The 25,221-nt window shown below is 34.8% G+C and overlaps 1 protein-coding gene across 3 annotated transcripts in view; it reads right to left on the bottom strand.

Annotated features, from left to right (window-relative positions):
• The window catches only part of LOC111049384 (bifunctional heparan sulfate N-deacetylase/N-sulfotransferase), a 210,934-nt gene that overhangs the window by 95,284 nt on the left and 90,429 nt on the right, over positions 1–25,221 (bottom strand). For all 3 annotated transcript variants that reach the window (XM_039437594.1, XM_039437595.1, XM_039437592.1), the window contains one exon: positions 3,155–4,204. In XM_039437594.1, coding sequence (XP_039293528.1) covers positions 3,155–3,462 — 308 coding nt within the window. In that variant the 5' untranslated portion in view covers positions 3,463–4,204. The remainder of the gene's footprint in view (positions 1–3,154; positions 4,205–25,221) is intronic.

The raw sequence follows: 25,221 nt of genomic DNA, 5'->3' as shown, positions 1-25,221 counted from the left end.
TGGCCTAAGGCACCCCACCAAGTCATATATGTGAGAAAGCGGCTGCTGCTTCTATAATATCCCAACTGTGCACTGTCGTTTCATATCATCCTCACAAAATTGTATCCAAGAGGATTGAATAGTATGAAATATCATTTTGCGACTAGATTTGAAATACTTTTTTGATATCTATGAGATAATGATCCCTTATACTAGTAGTTCTGTGAACAGTAGACCTCACGCAGTATTCTCATCCACAAGTACTAGATGTCAACTGTTTTAAAATGTAAACAAACTCAGTTCACGTTTGAATTTGTATTCCATATGATATAATTCATCCAGTTCCGTGATGATCCTTCTATCTGATGAAAATTAATTTTTTAGAATCAAAAATAGTATAATTTCTCCAGCATTATTTAGTTAATTTGTTTATTTTTATTCACCTATTAAATTAGTTTTTCCGAATATGAGAATATTGATACTGATGGGCAAGCATAATAATACCATGACTGCAAAACAAAATATTGAAACCAACGAACTTAAAGCTGCGATTAGACCAAATTTATTTAAAAAATTTTAATAACTCAATCCTTTTAGATAATATTAGATTGAACATAACTTATCATACACATGATGAACATATGTGTTTGTCAACTTCCGTTCAATCTAATAGAATCTACAAGGATTAAGTTATAACCATTTTGTTAATAACTTTGGTGTAAACCCAGCTTAAAGATGCATACCTCTTTAATGTATTTGATTGAAGCTATAGACCTCATACAAATACAGTAATAGACTGGCCTCTCCACACATCTGTGTAATCAATTGTCAGCTGATTTATGATGAATAATTCTATAGTCTGATTTTTACTCTAATATTGGCGTATGAAGGAGGCTCCTTTTTCCTTTTATATTATCCTTGAAATGCAAAATTTCCAAAAACCTTGTATATACGTCGACGCGCTATTTAAAAAGGAACATACCTGGCAAATTCCATGAAAATCTATTACCGCGTTTCGCCGTAAATGCGCAACATATAAATATATAAACATATAAACATTTAAACATTAAGAGAAATGCCAAACCGTCGACTTGAATCTTAGACCTCACTTCGTTCGGTCAACTAGTGAATGCAGATCTATTAATCTGTGTATAGTACTGGTGACTATACCACCTAGACACTGACCTCTTCTTACCAATTCTGTTGACTAGATTTGATATACTCTTTTGATATTTATGAGATAATTTATCCCTCATACTAGTGAATTCAGAACTATTAATATTCTTTTAGTACTGGTAACTGTACTACCTAGACACTGGTTTCTTCTTATAAATTCTGGTGACTCTAATAACTTCTTTTAATTTTATAATTTATTATAATGTAATAAATCAGAGCTTATTTGTAAATCAGAGCTTGTATTTGTTTGTTGGTTGTAGCAGAGATGACAGAGATAATCTGTCTATAGTTTTCTTTATTACTCCATGGTTGTAATCACTAAATATGTATATGGGTATATATGGGAATACAAGTATATCGTATCTTGGTACAAGAAGTGAATCTATTCCTTATTAAAGAACAAGAATGGAAAGGATTGTGGAATAGAATGGATTCCTAAATACACAATTCACAGTAACCTCAATTCATCTCTCACGGATCAGATGAAAAATCAAACAAGATGAATTTGTAACAGAAAAAATATTTTTCTAAAATGTTGAATAATTATTATTTCTTTGTTGCACAAAGGTAGCCTGCATCAGTAACTGAGCTCCGTTGTGACAGAAATCTCAACACTTGTAACAAACAGGAAGTGATTACCTAGATTCAAATTCCAGTAAATAATTACACAAACCTATAGAGGGAAACCCAAATTTAAACCAGAATCACAAACCAATCTCCCCATTTCATTATGAATGATATTCAACAGAGTTGTATATTATTCAAATTGAAGCTGAGAGATGGAATTTTTGGAATCTCAATATCACTGAAAGAGATAACCGTTGAGGAAAATAATATGAACAAATTCCTGAAGTAGGTTTTCCCAGAAGAAGGCCAATTACTCTGACTTCCTACATTCTATCAAGTGTTCTTCCATGTTGATATTATACATGTTGATATTATATAGCTATCTCATAGCTTATAAACGCATTTTTCATATTTTTCCATAAAGTACAACAGAGCTTTGCTTTCAAACAAAACATTGAGGGACAGGTTGATTCCGTAGTCAAGGTACACTCGTATATAATATTACCCCGATACATCAATGAAATTTCCTCCCAGTCATTCGAGATGAGTTATATCATAGCCTCATCTAATACAGGAGGAGGTTATGGTTATATCCAGGTGCGATTATATTGTATTTTATGTACTGTACATCTTATTTTTGCTGAATCTTGAATTGATTGCAATTGTAGAGTAAAATGAACATTAGTTTGTTATTGCCTAAATTTGTCAAGATATACAAGAAATTATTACAGTCGAATTTAAACTACTTCCGAATTGGAGGTTTTTGCAAAGATGAAAAAAGTAGGGATACAGCGGCGGCGATGTTGCCGTGCTAAAGCGGACAGCGTTTAGTCTTGTAGTCTTTATTAGTGAGTGTTTAATACCTCATGATACACATACATAGGTTCCTCTATGAAAGCACTGCATCAACTGAGTCTGATCGTCAACTTGACAACCGCGATTCTTTCTATTACTGGATTCATCACTGTAATTGGCTGATCTGGTATTCTAAATCCCTCCATCTCTCTGCTCCGCATATCCCTAGTGGATTAAGTGGAAGATGGGGCTCTAAGGCTGGGCGTACACCGGTTAGTCAAGACAAGACAAGACATGATCAGACACTTTTAGTCACAATACTTCACATTGTTGCTTATGAAGACACGTCCAATTGCAATGACTAATCAGTGTAAGTTGCGTCATAAGCAACTATGTGAAGTACTGTGACTAAACGTGTCTGATCATGTCTTGTCTTGTCTTGACCAACTGGTGTGCGCCTAGCGTTATTGCCTCAACTTTGTCCACAAATTTTTCAATTTTGTAAAGTGCAAATAAAAGGTCATTTATATATCTAAGTCGGAGGTTGTTTTAATTCTTACTATAGTAGCAGAAATCATGTGTAAGACAAAGACAAGATACACAAGTGATTAGTAGCAAATGGCACGTTGTGGCTTACCTGCTGAACGGCGAGTTCAAGTAATGCGTGTAGTAGAGAATGGACAGCAGGCTGAGGATCAGCAGACCAGCCACGCATCTCTTCACAGTGACCGGCTTCAGCAGACAGCACTTGCAGTAAGGACTTGCAACCATCAATCCTCCCGCACGCAAATGCTGGTGATAGGTGCTCTGCAGACGTTGCTTGCTGTACCGCCGCAGACTCCCCACCACAATACTACAGCCGCCGTTTTGTTTGGCGGGATTATTTGAAACCAAACTGGACCCGTTGAGAAGTGCCGTCTTGTCATTGGTGCGATTCGATGGCATTTTTGAAAACTATATAAATTATTATCGCTCACACTTCAAGTTTATTATCTTCTCAAACTCACCGCGATAGAGTATTATTTCTATCTTCACTAGATATCACTGTATCTATATTATTTGTTCGACCAGCAATTTGTTTCTGCTTCACTAGCAAGCAGATGTAAAGATTTGCACACACAAAATCAAACAAACCTAACAATCTTTTATAAAATTAACTCATCAATAACCGACGTTTTCACTATCACACATACAACACAACTCCAAACTTTCTAAACCTTGACTATATACTCCAATATTGTCAGGCTTTGTTCCTAACTAAAATTTGATTTTATAAGCGTTTTCAACTATTTCACCGCTACAGAAATCACAGAAAAATGTCTGTTCCTCTCTAGCTTTCACCTAAGTTCGAAACAATACATCTACGGTCGGACTTATCACAAAGTAGTATACAATCACTGTGGCAGCAGGAAAATGCCCGAATGACGTCATCGGCTATCTGTCGATTTTGCAGTCGGTACGCCATTTTGTGTGCTTCCAGACGGGGGGCGAATTTCCGGCGGCCATCTTGTTTCTGCGATGATACCGAAACTGGCATTACGGAATCAGCAATGCCACCCTGATGCTCCAACTTGTGATTAAGTCGTCAAATCGAGTCGTGTCTCCATTGAAGGTTAGAAAACTTCATTTATCCGAGGTGGAAATAGGGCGGCAAATTTTCCAAGTCTTCAGTCTTTTTGAAAAGCATCTGGAACAAAGAAAACAAAATGTTTCTGGTCAAACAAAAATGTTATCGAAATTACAAATAATTCAAAGATTCTTGTCAATCCAATTGTACCAATAAAGATGAACTATTTATCATATCATGGGAAGACGACATTGTGAAAGTGTCTGGGGATAGGTGGGCAGTGTATGCAAAAGATAGAGATAGATGGAGGAACCTGGGAGAGGCCTATGTCCAATGAGGACCTGGTTTCCACAAATAAATGATAAGAACATTTTTGCATTTTCTTTTTATTTAATCTTGTATACTAATAATGAAGTTTGGACTATTTGAAAAAGCTAGCTAATTCAGTAATGTTATTTAATATTTTCAGTTTAGCAAAGATGTTCATTCTTTCTACATATTATTTTGTATTATTGTATAGTGTTGGGAACCAATAAAGGCTTTTATTATTATTATTATTTATCATAGAGGAACACCATAACATCATACTGATGAGCGTACATACTTATGCGCCACAAACATGAGCATTTCGCTTTTCATCAGCTGATGTTGAACTTATTATATCTGTATTTGTAGAAAAAAATTGAGATACAGATATAATAAGCATAGCATAAGCTTATGAAGAGCGAAATGCCTGCGTTCAAGGCGCAAAAGACTGTACGAATTGCAAATAAGAGAAAATAGAGGATTAGATTGGTCCCGTTGGTACCAACGGTAACGTGATCTATCTTCAAGATCGTGAAAATCTTATTGAAATTGACTTATTGAAATGAAAGATGGATACAAAGAATGACAGAAAGAAAACATTTTTTTCAAAATAAGAGGGAAATCTCGATAAAAGCAAACCAAACTAAATTAGCTACTAGTCAAGGTTTTTTTGTGCAAAGCTTCTCAACACTTCAACAGATGTCAGGTTCTAAAGGGTGGTTTTAAGAGGTAGCAGCCCACTAAAATTCATTCATTTCCTGTTCTTCTAACAAAGAGCTGTCACTTTCTTCACGAGTCCACCCTGTTGTTTCTAAGAAACAAAAATAAAAAGTGAGTGTCAATCTTTCATTAGAGTTTGATAAGGATGTCAATGGTGACAGAAATCATCCAATTACGCCGAAGATAATCGGAGATTAGAGATGTTTTCGTGGAAGAAGGTGGGTGGAGAAAATAAAAAGGTGTTCCTGGAAGAGCTACTGGCTCCCCCTCGGCAGGTACATCTAATTTTGAGCCACTTCGGAAACACGTCTACCACTTGTTTATTTATAACCCAACTGCTGTTGATCCGGAAAATAACCAACACACGCGCTCGACCCTTATTCCTTATAAATATTCGTTTTTCGTTTTTTACAAGGCCACTGAACTTTTTCAACATTCCACCTTGTCCTGTGTAATCCTATTCAAAGTAGCTGTCTCCTCTTCTCGGATCCAATAAATCATTCGCAAACAGCTACGGAATGTGAAGATTAAATCGTGATTGAAGACTTGTAGGATTTGTGACGAGGGGTAAATTCAACCCGAATTATTTATGAAAATTATGGATTGATAAGATTGTTTACCATCAAGAGTAGGTTTATTGACTTGTAAGAGTATTCTGTCACAACAATTCTCTAGACGGTTCCATGATTGGTGTTAATTTTCCACTTATGTTGTCCCAAAGAATCAAAATGGGAATTCATTCCTTTAATAATATGATTCGTATATGTATGAATCCATCAACGTCAATGGAAAATTGTACAAGAAAAAAATTATACTTGAAATTGTCGTTCTTCGATTGACAGTTGACACAAAGATGGTGAAAATTGAATAATGATTCATTTGCGTTCTTGACAGGCAGTAGAATAATGATAATTTATTACAACTTATTCAATTTCACAAATTCAATTCGCAAATCGGGAGAATGTACAAGAAAGAAAAAATAAATTAAAAATGTAAAAAATAAAGAAAAGTGAAAGAAGAAGAAGGGTAAAAAATAATTTACCTTCCTTATGAAGTTAGCCTGTGTACAGCCGTGTAATTCAATAGAAAATTAATTTAGTGATTGTTATGCAAAAGAGATGTAATAAATTGATTTTTTTTTATGTGAAAATGTGTAATAACTTCACATTATCGTTTATTTTCAAGCTCAGAATTTCATTATAAAGCCAAAATTATGTTTAAAATGGGGATAGTGCTAGTTAGAACTTTTAGTAAGACGTTAGGCCTTTTATGCATAATATTCAAAGGCAAGCATACATTCTCATGTAATTATATCAAGCATTTGTTTTGAGACAAATGAATCAGAATTGAAAGTGAGACTGAGATGTCGAAGTAGAATATGAATAAGAAATTATTCAAATATATGAACGACTTGTATAGTAAATAGTAAAAACGCAGTGCGGTGGTTGTTATCATAGCAAGAACTTTAAACAATGGTAGAATTTGGAAGAATATACTTAATATAAAATGTTTCCAAAACAATTGTGGCAATAGCAATTGATAGAATGATGGAAAAACATCAGAGGAACAATTATTATTGCTTAACAAGAAACAGAGAAACTTCAGAGAGCAGACCATTAGACAGAAGCTGTGACTCATTCAACACAATATTCCTAAAGCCTATTCTCTATTGGTGAAGCATCCTTCTCTGAATTAAATTTTCTTCCCAAGTTATTAACATCTTCAATGCAGAGTTTTCAAACATAGATTCATATTGATATCGAATAAAGTGAATATAGTTCTCAGTTCATAGTTCACAGAGAATCGTTAACTCTTAGTCACAATAATGAAGAGATTCGTGATAACACGTTTAGTCACAATACTTCACATTGTTGCTTATGACGCAACTCACACTGATTAGTCATTGCAATTAGACATGTCATCATAAGCAACAATGTGAAGTATTGTGACTAAACGTGTCTGATCATGTCTTGTCTTGACTAACTGGTGTGCGCCTAGCCCAAGTCTGTACTATCTAATATAAACCCATCAATGTGGATAGCGGAATTAAAAAGAAAACATTCAGATCTTGAAATGACAATTTTTCGAATGTCAGTTATAAAATATACACAAATAGGGTGGAGATTTGATAAATTCTTGTTTGCAACAAAAATACAAAGTGGAAGTCATTTTGAAAGAGAGTTCTCAAATAATTTTTGTTCATGTCAGGCAGTGGAAGGTCAGTATTAGGCAGTGTCGGGTTAGTGACTTCATCTGAAGCAATTTCATTCAATTGTAGAAATAGCAATATTATACTAGATAATTAAAACATATAGAAAACTTCCAAAACCAGAGAGAAGAAATTAGACCAAAATCTATTCAACATCTACTTATCCTAATCTATTCGTGAAACATCATTCTCTGAATTTAAATTTCTTTCCAATTAATCAACATATTCAATAACTATTGTATTATCAAACTTTGTTCATATTATTATTAAATGATATGATTTGATTCTATTGATAAATAAAGTGAATACAGTTCTCAGCTCAAAGTTTGTAGAGAATCGTTGTCTTTTAGTCACGATAAGGCTAGGCACACACCAGTTAGTCAAGACAAGGCTAGTCACTTTTAGTCACAATACTTCACATTGCTGGTTATGACGCTACTCACACTGATTAGTCATTGCAATTAGACATGACTCCATAAGCAATTATGTGAATTATTATGACTAAACGTGATTAGTCTTGTCTTGACTAATCGGAGTGTGTCCAGCCTTAGAAGAGATTTGTGAAAGCAAGTGAAGAGAAAAACTTCAATTTCTCAAATTTATTGTAAGCAGACAGAGCAATCAACGAATCAAAGAGGTGACAAATTAAGCTCAACGCTCCAAAGCTCCAAGCTCCAAGCTCAACCCTTTCCAGACAACACTCAAACTAACAATCACAAACACACCATAAAATATACTGTCACGCTCGACAGTAAACAAACAATTTCATCAGCTGCCGTTTCAAATTGTCACAATAACACTGTGAACCATTTCCAGTCACAACATAAACCTTTAATACCAAGCTAACAGGAAACACAAGTCATTTGATTGGTGTCTTATGATGTTCATAAAACTCACTTAAACACAAGTAGGCTTACTTTCATTTGAGAGGATCAAACCATCAAATGTATCCATGTAATATCCGAAATATCTCATTGTGAGATTCACTTGAATCTGTCAGCTCTCCACATAAATAACATTAATAAATTTTATTCAACCAATACTGACACTCTTTCATGGAATAAGTTGTAGTGAGTTTCACCTTATACTGTCAGCATTCCCCTATCAACAACATTAATGCTTCCCATTTAACTAATACTGACACTCTTTCATGGAATAAGTTGTGGTAAGATTCACTATAAGCTGTCAGCTTTCCCCATAAATAACAATAATAAAATTTTACTCAACCAATACTGACACTCTTTCATGGAATAAGTTGTAGTGAATTCACTTTAAACTGTCAGCATTCCCCTATCAACAACATTAATGCTTCCCATTTAACTAATACTGACACTCTTTTCATGGAATACGTTACAATGAGATCTGAGATTCACTTCAAACTCCCAGCGCTCCCAATAAATAACATTAATAATTCCCATTGAACCTATTCTGACAGTCTAAAGTGATTTCGTGGCCATACACATGTTGAGAGCAAGGCATAGCACTATACTATTACCACTAGAAAGCTTCCAATAGTAGTGAAACAGTGGCAGTGAAGAAGAACGTGTGTAGTGTGTAATAAGACGAGAGTGCAAGCTGTAAGTCTGATCCAAAATTCACTTAAAATGTCAGCATAGATTAAATAGGAAGCATCTATGTTATTTATATAAGTAATGCTGCCAGTTTGTAGTTGGCCACACTACAACATATTACCTGAAACAACTGTCAGTATTAGTTTAAACCGGAAGCATCAATGCTATTTAGGGGAAATGCTGTCAATTTGGAATGAGTCTGACTATAGCTGCTGAAGAGCTATAACCGCCAACTGCTTTGGGAGTGTTTAGGATGGTCGATACAGATAGACCCTGTTAGAGGCCTTTCAGAAGCAATAAAGCGTCTCAGATTCCACTAGAAAACTATTTCGGCTTGGTTGTAACACTGAGAAGACGCGTATTCCGACACAGAATTAACCGTTTCACCCTTCATCGGCTGTACACTGTGCTGTTAATAGCAAACAGGCTATAAGTCAAGCTGGTTGTAGCACCACTCAACCAGATCGTTTCCTACCTAGATGGATGTTTATCTATCAACACAAGATGAATATATTGAGACCACCCCACAAAAAAAAACAAAGTAAATGAGGATGATGACCACCCCATTAGAACACGAAGTGACGGAAAATTCTGGGTCACATCACAAAAAATGAAAACGAAATAACAATAAATAAAATAAATAAATGTTTATTTTCCCAGAAAAAAACTAAAACTATTGTATCAATGAAAAATAAAGATTGAAACATCCAGTAGATATATCCACTTTTTTTAAATATGGACTTGATAAAACTTTTGAACTCATGACAAAACATCAGAATATTCTTATTTAATTGGAGTTTTACTACAATATGTAAATCTAAGTGAAATATAACCTAGAACAATGGGTTGTTGTATAAATTAGAATTGGAACCGTTTCGGGCTTTAGCCTATGTTACTTTTCTAGAAGTTGTATAATTCTGTATGATTGAATCGAACTGAATAAATATTCTTAAAGCCTACTTCTAGAACCATGAATCGAACTATCTTTTTATTGCTATAAGATTTGATAATCGGTGTGTCAACCAAACATTATCGTATTTTTGTCCCTCGTACAACAGAGCTATTCACAGAACTATTACAGTACTAACTCTCTTTGGAGAATAATTAGAAATTGAGTTCAAGCGACCCCATACTACTTGTACTCTCAGTGCCGGTTGCACAACAGCCGGTTAAATTTTAACCGTGATTAATTCCACGAGAACCAATCAGAGAAGCCGTCTTTTCAAAACGCGTTTTTGAAAAGACGGCTTCTCTGATTGGTTCTCATAAAATTAATCACGGTTAAAATTTAACCGGCTGTTGTGCAACAGGGCCTCAGATTATTTATTGTACAAGGGCATGTCAAGTTGTAATAAGTGGTCACTGGGTGAGTCTGTTAAAAGAGAAATAAACAGAACAATAAAATGTCAAGCTCAATTGATAATAATTGAACATAGAAAGAGGATAAATAGAGTATTAGATTGTTCTTTGAATTGATAAATGAACATAAAATGAAGATTTCATGTTAGATGAACATAAAATGAAGATACATCAGAAATTAGATTGTTTTGTAAAGATGACTAGTAGAAACAGAACAAGATTTTGAAGATTCAACGTTATCACATTTTTAACGACATAGCAGTCCATCTGATTTTGCTATTATTAACGTAAAATTAGACTGCTATATCGGTTGATTTATCAATATTGGCAGCTCATGATTGAATTATTCCAAGAAGAATGTTGAGGACGATAAAAATGGTTTTAATTGGAAATTTGAAAATTGAGAATATTTCTCTTAGAAATAATCCTTTTCTTTTTAAAAGAAAAAGGGAAAGAATTCTCTACTGAAATTGTTTGAAATAAAGATTGTGGGAAGTACTTCAACAATCCTTATTCTTCAAGTATGATGTTTCGATCCTATTCAATGAGGTTTCAATCTATACTCTGTCATATTTTCAGCTCGCAATGATATTGAACGAGTATCCTGACATTCAGATCACCTGCTCTGACCTTATACTGTTATTCATACGCTTATTGCTCGATTCAGCTTGAGCACGACCTACGCATACCTATTACATGGCGCCATTCACAATAAAATCAATGAAGTGAGAGGTGAACGGATAAAACAACACGTCACCACATTGGGATAGGCTCAGGCACTCATATATGGTCAGACAACAAGCAGAGTTCTGTGTTTCCGTTCATATGCGATACAAGAATATTCCTTTAGAATAAGAAATCATATTATTTCCTCATAAGGAAATTGATACATCCTGAGAAACGACAATGGGACTGGAATGGAAAAATGAGAATTACAGTACTGTGTTTCCATAGGAATTACAGTAAATTCATAAACTAGCCATACATCGGAAAGAACAGTCATTGGAATTATGAATTTCACCAGTGAATATGAGATTCTAAATTCAAATTTCTACTTCATATATATTTTTTGACAAAAATTAAACTTAAACTTTCCACAGAAAAAACATAACCTATTTTTCGGACATGTTATTATTTATCAAAATTTGGGAAAAGAATAGTTTTGGGCTATGCCTGTTGTTCTATCCGACCATATTCATATGATTTGTAATTGTATCACAATAAATTAATAAGTAAAAATATATACAGACAGTTGAATATTGAAAATATTGTGATGAATTTTTCAAATAGATCTCATGAGAAGAGAGAAAAATTGTGATTACCTTTTAAAATGAAAGAATTTGCTAAAGGAATAGTTAGCGACCGAGCGATAAAGCTTACTTATCAATAACTGTATATTAGATAAGAGTACCGTTCTGTACTGAATATTTTTCTAGGAAAATTATTCAATAAAATTATAATTATTTGCGAATAAAGCACAAATTATTTACGAATTGCTCACTGATTTTGAGGTTACCTTTGTTTACTATCGATCAGATGTTTTTAAAACAGTTCGAACGCAGCTGACTGATTCAAAGCATTGTCAAATATCATGCCGGTTTTCATGCAAGGTAAAATATCATCTCTAAAAATTATAAAACTATCAATAAAGGATCAAGAATTTCAAATAAAAAAAAAATAAATGTATGTATTATTGTTGAAATTATTTATTATTTAAGAAATTGTATTATGCGTCAGGTCTTATTGTAACTAAATAGGTCATAGCATGAAATTCTATTATTGATAAAATGGCAGAAATTAATTATAATATCTCAAAACCTAATAAAAATTGTACAAGAATATTAATTTATTAATAATTTAATTCAACTGAACCACATGGTAATTAAATCTCTTTGGTAGGTCTAAACCAATCACAGCGCATAGAAATAGCACCAAGACGGTGATCGTTTGAAAGCAACACATGTTAATCTATTATCAGACACCAACCCTGCCTTATCAGTTACACTAGCACGTGTACATTGTATGATAGGAACTATGTCTAGAAGATTAAGCAGTTTTAAGAATTACATAAATTAAATTATTATTGTAATTAAAGGAATTGTACTCTACTGCTTGCCACTGACGTCATGTTTACGTCACAAGCGTTCTACCAATGGCAAATTTTTATGCAAATTATTACATTGAGATTCCGAGAAGCAAGGTCTAGCCTAAAAGCTTAGAGAAAACAGGAGCACTTCCCTTTTGAAATCCTCACCGTGCAGATCTCTTTTTATAGTTACCAAAGACCTATTTGTGAAAATTCCTTGTTCGATTTAAATGTTCTATTTGTGAGCCGATATTTTAGGCCAATTTATTTGTTATTCGTAAATTTCTGTTCTCATCAATCGATAAATTTAAAAGCTTAAGTAAATTATCCTTAATTAATTCGTGAAGGAGATATTTAAATTAAAATTCCCCACGTGCTGAAACCGAAGCCTGGATTGCCGTCGATCAAACGATTTTTTGATCTAAAGAAGAAACCACGACGACCAAGGAATTTCACGTGAGTTATAAGTCATAAGGGGCCCCAATCTACGCTTCGAAAATATTTCAGTGCAGAAAAACATAAATTTTTCTTCGTTAAATTATTGGCCACGCCGACAAGCGCTTTAGCATTTAAGAGCCTAGAATTTATTCATATTGAATTTATAAGAATTTGTAGTTGATTAACTATCCTCCGCTGCCTGAACCACGACCCCGAGCATTTTTTAAAAATATTTTATAATTCATTCTTTCTCACTATTTTTTTTAAAACTGTTAAACTTTATCAATTGTAAAATTCTGTTGAATCACGCATGGTATCATGCAAGCACAAGAACATTTTTAACTCCTTCTGTTAATGCTAAATTATTATCAACCTGTAAATCAAATTCTGAATCTGCACTGTATGATTGCATATTTTATTGTAATATATTTCAGTTTTGTTAATTCGCTTTCTGAGTTCGATTATTTCTTAAGCCTGTCAATTATTGTGTCTGATACGTTCTATATTATCAAGAACCGATCGAATACGATCATTAGAATAATTGAATTAAGCTGGATATTGGAACAGGTCTAAGTGGATGTAGCGAGTGGGGTCAGATCAAGATATTTATTCTTTGTCCTTACCTGCTCATATATCAGCTTTTATCTGTTACCTACCTCGACTTAGGAGCGAATGCATCAATTGTACAGCAGAGGCAGCCATAGATCATATAATTCCTACAATAGAGCTTAAAACCCGACAAGACTCTGTTCTCGAAGTATATTCTGAACGATATTTGGTCCAAATACCATATTTTTTAATCCTTCAGAACTTATTAGAGACGCAGTCCCGTAAATTAGCTACATCGGGATTTTTGCTCGACCTGTATGATTTTGTATGCTCATTCTTCACAGGTAATAATTTTAAGGTATCCGTATTCAGTGTTTAGCGATCGCTACACTACTTATAAAAATTTCATCATTATACAATTTGTCATTAGAGGAATCAAGGGTGAGCGAGCGTTTAGGCCTCCCGCGATTCCGACAATTGTATTGAGTCTTGTAGTGAGTCAATCAGTCTGGTGTTCACTCAGCGTCCTCACACGCAATTACAAAATTTATAGCCGCTACACCATTGACTCAGTACAAGATTCACTCTACATGTGTGAAGCCTTCAAATCACGCTCCACATGATTTTGGCGCCCAACGTGGGGCATTTAGATACAGCACTACATGATTTGGCAAATCTCTCTACGTATGTGAGGCGAGTAAAAAATACAGCTTTACAATATATAAAGGTAGTGGAATAGCAAAGAGTCGAGTAATGTGGAAAAATGCTTCAACTATCCTTATTCTAGAATTCCTATTAGGATTTTAAATATTATAAATTATAAATGACTATTCCTTTACAATTTCCAATAAAATATCATATTAATCCAATGCGATGATTGAAATACCTATAAAATAATGAAATATATCATGAGACAAGTTAATGGGAAGTGGAAAAATGAGGATTGAGTGAGAGGAAAATATTTTTTTTCATCTACAACTTCGTGAGATATGAAGTATAATCTTCTATACTAGATGAAATAGTATATCGAAATGTGTATTATGTAAGGAATAGACCTTTTCTAATGTAACCAAACAATAGATATTTCTACTTATCTGTTAGAGATTCTTAAATGGTCTATAATCTAATGTAAATTCTGGATTTTGATCGATGTGTTTTAGATGAAAAATAAATTGATTTAGATAAAATTAGAAAAAAAAACAGATTAATTAGCCTAATCCCTCGGAATTTGCAATGCTACATCTGTTCAACGTCCAAAAATATATGATAAGACTCCTGCTTGATGACTGTGTATTCGAGGGATGCTAATTTTATGTCAAGTGCCGGAATATATGAATGAAGTTTGATGAAACTTCAAATCACATTTCAGGTAAAATGAAAGACTACTAAATTTATAGAATTTAAATGCTCTTGATTGTAGTATAATTCATTGTTTGCTCAATCATAGCATTTCAATTATTTTCCAAATTGATAGAATTTGATCAATCTTGTCTCTAGTTGAATTCACTATTATTTGTTCAATCATTTTGTTTTTTCTCAACATATATTCGAATCAAAATGAAATGGTACGAATGAGTTAAATTACAGCAATGAGTTACAACAAGGTTCTAAAAGGTAGTAGACAGGACTACTAGCTAAATAATTCACCCTACACAGGCTAGGCCTCGGGGCGTTTTTTGTTTTATTCATTCTTATAAAAGTATCTTATCATTTTGTTACATCATTATTACTGTACATTTCTATGTTGAGATGATAAGAGACAGATTTTCCTGTTATTGTCCTAGTTTTTGGATGAATAAAATCTTTTTCATTTCATTTCAATAGCTACTACTACCCATAACGACTACTAACTATCAAATAATACCACCTTTCTAAGGACAGTAATAATTCACCAAGAATCCTATGAATTGAGGCACTGCTGAATTTCAGTTAGCCGTACATCGAATCCTCAGCGTGCTTTCAAGATAATGAAGGATACTTGTAGCACATCAACTTAGCTCGTGGAGAGCGCGGAATCCAGGTCTATTCCTGAATCAGCCTGCCACTCTGCCTCCTGCAAATCAAATACGTTGCCATGGCAACCGGAGCACAGGTATCCCACTCAAAGCAATATTCACGTGACGTCTCCCACATTCAAACATAATTCGCAATGTAATTGGTTTGATTGCTGTGAAGGAGAATTCCTTTTCAAGCCCAATCTCTATCGAGAGAGGAAAAATTGGAAATCAAATATTTGAGTGAATGAGATGAATGAGATGATGATGATGATTATGGTTTTTTCGTTAATGATGATCATGATGATAATGATTATGGTTTTGTTGATGATGATGATGATGATAATAATAATGGAGTAGAAAAATATATTTCGAATGAACAGTGGAATGGCAAAAATCATATTGTCAATGCCATTGATTCTTCAACGATTTTAAGATACTAGTTCCGGTTATAACACCTTTATGAATCTCTAGTGAGTTGACAACGAGCAGCAGAATGTACAGGGTGACACAGAATAACGGGAACTTTTAAAAACTTCATAAAACATTAGTGGGAAAAGCAAAAATGATTTTATTCAAACTAATGTAAATTTCAAGACTTGCCATTTGAGAATTATCAATAACATCTTTCACTTTTTGACAATTACTTCTTTAAGATGGCTTCCTCCTGCCCGAATACACTCTTGAAATCTGTGTTGAGATTCCTGAGCGATTGCTGCAACACTTCAGCTGGGATATGATTACTTTGATTTTGATTTGTCTTTTATGATTCAGCAACAGTTATTGGTCAAGTTGTGAAAACGTTTGATTTTAGCTCCACAAACAGAAAATCGCAGGAGGACAGATCATGGGACCAGAAAACGCAACCTAATCCTGAGATTACACGGTTAATAAGCAATACTCATTCGCACAGTTGCCATATAATGCCGTGCAGAGTGGATTTCGCTCGAAATTTCATCAATAATTTTGAACAGAATTAAAAATGAAGTCCGCAATATCCCAGAAGAGATGTTGCAGCGATCAATGAGGAATCGTCAACACAGATTCCAAGAGTGTAGACCTATTCGTTCAGGAGGAAGCCATCTTGAAGAAGTAATTGTCAAAAAGTGATAGATTTTATTAATAATTCTCAAATGGCAAGTCTTGATCTTTACATTAGTTTAAATAAAATCATTTTTGCCCTTCCCACTAATGTTTTATGGCGTTTTTAAAAGTTCCCGTTATTCTGCGTCACTCTGTATAATGCAGCCCAACAATTGGCCGTTAGTTAATTACCAATCAACGTTGAGCTCTGTCATTGGCCGACACTGAACACGCCCAAGTATTCCAAATATGGCCAATGAAACCGTTGAACAACAACAGATGATGACCTTCATTCCAACTCAGATATTCTAGGCATGATTTATCCTAAAGATGAATCTAAATTATCATTATCTTGAAAATTTTAATTTTTGACATTAGGTGAACCTAATAGTAAAAATATTCTTATGAATAAAATCAACTGCAGTCTGTGCTTAAATGAATAACGGGGGTTCAGTAAATGAGAAAATTTCACAAACACAAAGTTAGAGAACAAATATGCGAAACGAGCAATAAAAGAAAAAATATCACAAAAATTAGCCTGTTCTTTGGACAAACTCTGGTGAACGAGATTGCAATTCATCTTCACAAATTATCGCTAAAGGATAATAATATTAACAAAAGCTCTGAGATAAGTTAGAAAAGAACTAAAGAGAAAAGTTCCACGAAACACCAAAAAGCACATTGGATAGCAGACCAGAATCCAATCAGTTTTAGCAAAGAACAGTGAGATGGTAAATTTTTCCGAAGTTGGGAGTCTGAGAAATACTAAAGATGCTTTCAAACCACAGGAACAAAGACTAGAAGTGCAGATACAAGATTCAAATAAACCACTAGCTCTGCAAAAGGAGTTGGCATCCAGTTATTAGATGTTCGAATTAGGTGAAGAAAGAACGCTTCGGGCAAAAAGACGACTGATCTCTAACGAACTCAAAATGTCGAAACGGATGAAATAATGTTGAACTTGACAGAAAAACGCCAACTTATAATACCATTGGCGAAGTTTAAGCACTGGAGGAACGGTTTGCTGTGCATAATCAGTGGAACTTTAACAGAACAAGTTGGAAAGTTTTCGAATCTCATTGCGGATATTAGCTGATAAATTATTCATAGACAGCTTGAATGAGAAAGTTCAATAAGTTGGCAGCTTCGGTCTGATTTTGATTGAATAAATCACTGGCTGTGTGAGGAACGCTTGAGAACAATTGCCTAAGTAAGCATCCAACTTCTTGCGGTAGGCTACATTTTGTTTCGGTATTACCCAAGTAAACAACACATTTTCAAAGATTTCTCAATTACAGAGTTGAATACTCACATCCATCCTCTTGTCTCATTAATTACGTAGTTGAAAATTTATTGAATATGCAGTGATAAATTGATTATCATCCCTTTAAAATTATAAATAGATTATTATATTATTTAAATATTATTATTGATGAAAATAACCCCACTTTGGTCAATTTGATAAACTAAATTCAGAACTTAGACCATTGTATATCAAGTCTCGATATAAGATTAAGATAAAGATTCAGAAAGAGAAAGATTTTTGGGCTTGTGCCGTTTTATCAGTCAAATATTGTGATATTTCAACAAAATAAATTAACAAATTATCAGTCCCAGACAAAACATTTCTCAAACTTCTTATTATGGAATTATTCTCTATCTGGAATATGATTATTCTTCTGGAATTATTCGATTACTTTGGATTGACTAATTTCAATTATTATAGTTCTGGACTAAGAATTTAACTCAAATTGATTAAGTGATGGAGTATAATCAATTTTAGGGACTATTCTAATCAAAATTGGGAAAAGGAATAGTTTTGGGTTAAGCCTGTTGATCCTTTCCCCAATCATTCATTCCCCAATTATCTGTGTATCTTTTAATATACAAATATATCAATAAACAGATAATATATATGAAGGGCACAGGGGAAAAATGATCAAAGTCATACAATCTTTTCTTCTTCTTCTTCTTCTTCTTCTTCTTCCTCTTTTTCTCCTTCTTCATCTTATTCTTCTTCTTCTTCTTCTTCTTCTTCTTCTTCTTCTTCTTCTTCTTCTTCTTCTTCTTCTTCTTCTTCTTCTTCTTCTCTTCTTCTTCTTCTTCTTCTTCTTCTTCTTCTCTTCTTCTTCTTCTTCTTCTTCTTCTTCTTTTTTTTTCTTCTTCTTCTTCTTCACATTTCAAACGTGTCTTCTTTTACTATATTGTTATCTCCCAATATGTTCTGCTGAATACTTTTCTCAGGTCCATTCTTATCACCTCAAGTCATTCTCATTCTCCTTCTCCTAAGCTGAGAATATTGTTCGTTTTTCCCCTGTGCCCTTCATATACAGATACAGATAACAATGAATATATAACCAATTAACTGAATAAATATAAATAACTGATAACAAGTAAATTAATCAGCTATTTTATATTATTCCAAACTAATTCAAATGATAAAAGATACAGTTTTGACAACTCATTTTATACAACTGAATTCCTCCAATTTTTAGATCCACCTCACTGAAATTAACACATTTTTCATGCAATAATAATATTTTCGCTGAAACAATTCGGTTAAATCATACAGTTTTGAAAAATATTGAAACTCATTTTGTACAACTGAATTCCTCCTATTTTTAGATCCACTTCACTGAAATACACAAATTTTTCATGCAATAATAATCTTTCCGCTAAAACAATTAATCATTAAATTACAATAGTTTTTGGCGTGACTGGAAAAAGAAGCCTTGAGCTCCAGCCACGAGTTCTAAAAATAAGAAAAACATTTTTTTAATCTAATAAGGAATAAATAGGGTAAATATTTCATCATATTTCTTTGCTCAATATTATTGTAAAACTCTTCAGTCTGTATATGATTCATCATGTTATTTTATTCTTACTGGAATTATTTTTAACGCTAGAACGTAAGTTGAATTTTGTTTTGTTATACACATGAATAAAGGAATCTAAATCTGAATCTCTCTCACACACTCTTTGTCTCTCCACTTGAAGGCGCTCTCCAGTATTGCGTCGAGTACTTCGGTGTGTCACCCTTGACGAAAAAGGAAACACAAAACAGAAACGCGACGTCACATATCGATGAGTAAACAGAGAGATTTAATTCATTCATATTACCCATCATTCTCATTTTCAGCATGAATTTTTACAAATATGCTCTATTATTTTGTTTATTATTACCAATTTGCCATAGGTCTTGTTAGACCTGTCAATGTAAGATGTATTAAATAAATATCAAATATCTCTCTTTAGGGTTGTGACCTTTAGAGAGGACCTAGAGTCCTAACTCCGCTGTCAATGAAGGCTATTATTCAATTCAATTCCATTCTTTCTCTCTCTCTCTCACTCTGTTATATTGTTTTCTGATAATTAGTATAATTACTTTGTGTAATCTTTATTTTTAGGGTGTTTTGTGTGCGTGTGTGAGTGAATGACAACTTTTTTAGATCATCATAATTTCTTATAGGTTCTCTTACAGTATTTATCAAGTGAAATATCCTATTAAAATATTGTTTTCGCCACACTGCACAGAAAGCAGCTGTTTTCCAGTCCCTACGTAGATCTGAAAGACATTGTTTGCAGACGACTCTCGTCTGACGTCAGAACAGGTTTCTTTCCGGCCTAGGCCGGAAAGAGTACCTTTTCCAGCCGCTAACATGGAACTAAGAAAGGTGATCAAAAAACAGCTGATCAAAAAACTTTTCATTATTTGTGTTCATTATTCAATAATTAGAACATTTATAATAATATCATCTTATTGTCATTTGAAAGAATAAAAAAGTATAAACTCAACCTCCCACATAATTGAACATCATCTTTTAGGTTATTTAGACAAATCAGGATAAAAAATAAAAATACTTGGACAATTTCCTGATATTCAGATTACCTGATATTTAGATTTGCTAGAGCTATCGCCTTTTACTTCTGCTTTCGGAAGTGCTTAGTAAACAACTATTCTCATATATATATATATATTGTTTATTTTTGTGTGTGGCGAAAAATAACGTTCGCACCACGGGCAAAAATGTTTTTCCGGCTCTTAATCTTTTCTAGACCTCGGCCTACGGCCTCGGACTTGAAAACCGATTTCGAGTCGGAAAAATATCATTTTATGCTCTAGGTGCGAAATATACTATTTCTGATTGTTTTCCAGATTCTCTTTTATTATATGTGATTGTATTTTTATTAAGAACTTTATTTATTTCTATTATTAATCTTATGTAATCTTATTACATAATATGTAATCAATTATTTGTAATCTATTGAGTAATCTATTTATGTAATTTAATTTTTTTCTTATTGTAAAGGGTTGTGTGGTAGAGAGGACCAGGAGTCCCAACTCCGCCCTAATAAAGGCAATAAATCAATCAATCAATCTCTCTCTCCTCTCTGTCCGTCTCTTACTCTCTTTCCCTCCCCACTTGAAGGTGCTCTCGAGTATTCAGCGTCGAGTACTTCGGTGTGTCACTCTTGACGACGAAAGGAAACACAAAACAGAACCGGGACGTCGAATATCGATGAGTAAACAGAGAGAAAGGATTAATAGCCGTCTCCAATATTTGGAGAAAGGTTTACTTAGCATCAGTCGGGGCCAACCTACGCCCGAGAACACGCTTTCCCCGAATCAACGAAAGTACATCAACATCAGCCTACGCTCAAAGTGAACTTAAGTGTAGGCTGCTCCCACTTACTCTCTAATCTTACCTCTTTAAAAATTCCGAATGACAGAAACGTACACTTATCTAAGGAGGTAATCTATGCTCATTAGTAGTAATTTCCGTCCTAAGTTACTTATCATCAATTGGAATTAATTAGCTAATGGCACTGAAAATATCAATCCAATATACCCATTACAAAAACAGGGTGCTGCTATACAGTAATGCACTCAAGATAAAATTGAATTTTCCACCTACGTGGGGACTGCGCAGTTCCCATGCGTGAAAATATTAGTGGATGAATGTTATCGAGGCTTCCAGATAGAATGCTTTTCCATATCATATGTTACTATAGAACTATAATCTAGATAGAGTACCTCTTCGAAACAGTTGTTAACTGGCAACTAAATTAATAATTTTGTCAGGTTGGCATTAAGTTGAGTTGACTTTGTTAGGTTGGCACCAAGTTGAAGATTTAAATGCATTTATCGCGGAAAAATAATTGATTGGGCACTGCTACTTCAATCCTGGGAATATTATATTACTAGCCGTCAGGCTCGCTTCGTTCGCCATATCCGTTTAGTCTGAATCCCCGACTGGATTGTCCTAACATATGATAAAAATGCTCAAATGAAAAATGCAGGCGAGCGAAGCGAGCCTGCTGATCTCATTCCTGGACGATCCAGTCGGGGGTCCAGGGGGCGGAGCCCCCTGGCTAGACGGATATGGCGAGCGAAGCGAGCCTGACGGCTAGTGACATCATATAGCCGAAACATGTTGTGAGTAAACAATTTTAAAAATCTGGTGTGGCGCACTCACACAACTTTCCTTGCCGTTATGAAAATTCATCACCTGACGGTAGTGTTCACGCGCATCTCCCATGAGCCAGCTGGTGACAGGACAATAACGCTGGATACACACGAGGTCTGCTATCTCTTCATAGTGAATGATTCAATAGAATCAACAGTTGCCAACCGTTTGCAATTGAATAATCACATTTTCTCGAATTCCGAGCTTATTTTCAATTTTAGGTAAAAATATTACTGAACATTAATTGTAGAGATTTTCATGCTCAATCTACTCCACTTTATTTTATTTTTTTGTTTCAATTGTATTTGAGCCTGATAATTGGGAATCTGAAATCGAGCTTTGCATGAATGGGACGGAGCTCCTGGAATTTTTACAGATATGGGACTTATGGCACTATATGGACTATGTGGCAGTTAATAGAGCTTACCAATGACTATATTAGGTATGAATTTGATCAAAATCGTTGGAGCCGTTTTAGAGAAAATCACGAAAAACCCTGTTTTTGACAACATTTTCGCCATTTTAGCCGCCATCTTGTATTGCATTTGAATGAAATTGTTCGTGCCGGATCCTTATAGTGTGAGGACCTTAAGTTCCAAATTTCAAGTCATTCTGTTAATTGAGAGATGAGATATCGTGTACACACACACACACACACACACACACACACACACACACACACACACACACACACACACACACACACACACACACACACACAGACCAATACCCAAAAACCACTTTTTTGGACTCAGGGGACGTTGAAACGTAGCCAATAGAAATTTGGAAATTGGGGTACCTTAATTTTTTTTCGTAAAAAGGGTACTTGGATTTCTATTTTTATTTATATTCTATTTGATAAAGAATTTTGAAGGCATATTGTTCAATTTCAACAAAGTGATATGGAGATGACCGCTTTAAATAATGTCAGGAAAAAGAATGACAGGGATTGTAATCATAATATATAATCACTCATATCATATGAAATGTCATTACTGTGTGGTCATATAAATAAAGAACGTTATAAAAATTCAATGAAAAATTGCTTGAAAATTTCCATAAAGGTATTGAAATGACAACAATCGTATTGTTGGGAAACTGAATAACTTGAAGGGAAAATGTTGAACAGGTTGTAAAAATAGTTTCAAGAATATATCAATTATGAAATGATTAAATTCAAGAATTCGTTTTCTTAATACATTTAAGAGATAATATCGGGGACCGAGCTTCGCTCTGGAGTACAAAAGCATAAAACATTTATTACGAAAGAAGAAATTATAATAGCATTCATACAGAAATGTTCCATCTAATCACAGTAAATTGAGATTAATTCCCAGAGGAATGCAAAAATTTCCCTCACAAAGGCCCAGTTGCACAAAAGCCGGTTGAATTTTAATCCTGATTAACTTCACGTGAACCAAATCAGAGAAGACCATTTCAAAAAGATGGATCTACTGGAATTTATCAGGATTGAAAATAGCCCGGCTTTTCTGCAACCGGCACTAAGTACCTGATTGAATGATTACCGTACAAAAGTTCAACAGCTGAGTCATAATTTTGACACATTCCCACACACATGAACTCGTTCACTCACTTCCGTCACCAACATACGACGAAATAATTATTATCAGCTGTTTTCTCATGGATGAATAATAATATATCCTTTTAATGTCCTTCAGCGAGTTTTCCAAGGGATGAGACCTTGTTCAATCGAATCTTTATATTATAAACCTACTATCTTCTGAATTTCGTGAGAATCGTTAGAGCCGTTTTCGAGATCCGGTGAAATACAAACATATAAACAGAAGTTGCTCGTTTAATAGTATGAATTCCCTCTATTAGGAAAGAAGAACATCCAATCTCAATTAAGGGAATTTATTTTTAAATCATGAAAAGATATATTTTGCTGGCATATGAAATATAATTGAGATATAATTCATCATTATCAAAAAGAATGAACAATTAATCAGATAACCGGTATGATTTTCACAGCCATCTACTTTAGAAAACGCTGAAAAAAACTTGGCAACTACGCCGTCCTATCATACCCACTGATTCTACAACTTGAAATTCACAACAGAAAGCTACAAGGAAGTGAGCCCTATTTCACACCAATTTCTGTCAACGAGCGAGTAGGTCTACATCATGCTTGATTTTCAAGTACTAAACCAACACAGGAAACGCACAAAGCAAGTCACTTCCACTCGAGTTTGTTCCATTGAAGACGAAATTTATCGACAGAAAAGTGTTCACAAGTCGCATTGAGAGTGCACTGCGCACCAGAGAGAATCCAGAAGTCCTCACCGGATGAGTGATGACCGGCCGAGTAAAAGGGAATCTTTTTAAAGCTTTAACGACTTGGATCCGTCATAAAAATAGACGCGCTCGAAAAGCAGAAATAAAAAAGGCGCTTGAATTAAGCGCTCCACCGTGGAGGGGGGGGGGTCAGCGGCTGCTGGATGCTAAAGAGAAGTGAAATAAATGAGAAATGGTTTGACAAAGATAAAAGGGCCGGGATGAATACAAAATGAATCAAAGAGAAAAAGGAATGATGAGGAGGAGTAGTAGGAGGGGGAGGAGTAGGAGGAGGAGGAACAGGAGGAGGATTAAGAAGAGATGGTGATGGGGAAGAGGAGGGTTGGGAGGAGGTGATGGGAGGGAAGATGAAGGATGAGGGGAGGGGAGGAGTTGGAGGAGTGCATGAGGAGGAGGTGAAGGGTGATTAAGAAGAGAGGTGGAGGAGGAAGGGGATGATAAAGGAGGAGGAGGGGAAGCTAAAGGAGGAGGGAAGGGGGTGGATTTGAAGGAGGAGGAGGAGGTGGAGAAGAAGGTGGAGCCTTAGCATGAGGAGAAGTAGGATGATGGAGAATAGGAGGAGAAGTAGGATGATGGAGAAGAGGAGTAGGATGAGTGTGAGTGGGAAGAGGAGTAGGGGGAGGAGAAGTGGAGGAAGTGGTATAGGAGGTAGACGTGGATGATGATGATGATGATGATGAGGAGGAGGAGGTGAAAGTATGAGCAGTTATTAGGAGGGAGGAAAAGGAGGTGAAGTACTAGGAGGAGGAGGATCTCTTTGCTATTAGACAGCCGGTCAGTAAGAGAAGGAGGGCGAGGAGAGGATGATGAGGAGTGAGTGAATGAGGACATGGAAGAGAAGGAGGAGGAGAAGCAGAGGAGGAGGAGAAGCAGTGGAAGAGGTAGAGGAGGAGCTCTTTGCTATTAGCCGGCTGGTCAGTACCCAGGCCAGGATGGATGACAGTGTCATTAGCATCTCAAAAGGATTTTTTTCAGCTGCTGGTCTTCAATGCATAGCATGTCGGATCTTTGCTTCATACTAATCGTCTGATTACATAA

This window comes from Nilaparvata lugens, chromosome 11 (assembly GCF_014356525.2).
Source record: "Nilaparvata lugens isolate BPH chromosome 11, ASM1435652v1, whole genome shotgun sequence".
In the NCBI taxonomy this organism is placed as follows: Eukaryota; Metazoa; Arthropoda; class Insecta; order Hemiptera; family Delphacidae; genus Nilaparvata; species Nilaparvata lugens.
Note: the sequence above shows the minus strand (reverse complement) of the source record. Positions and strands in the feature narration are given on the sequence as shown.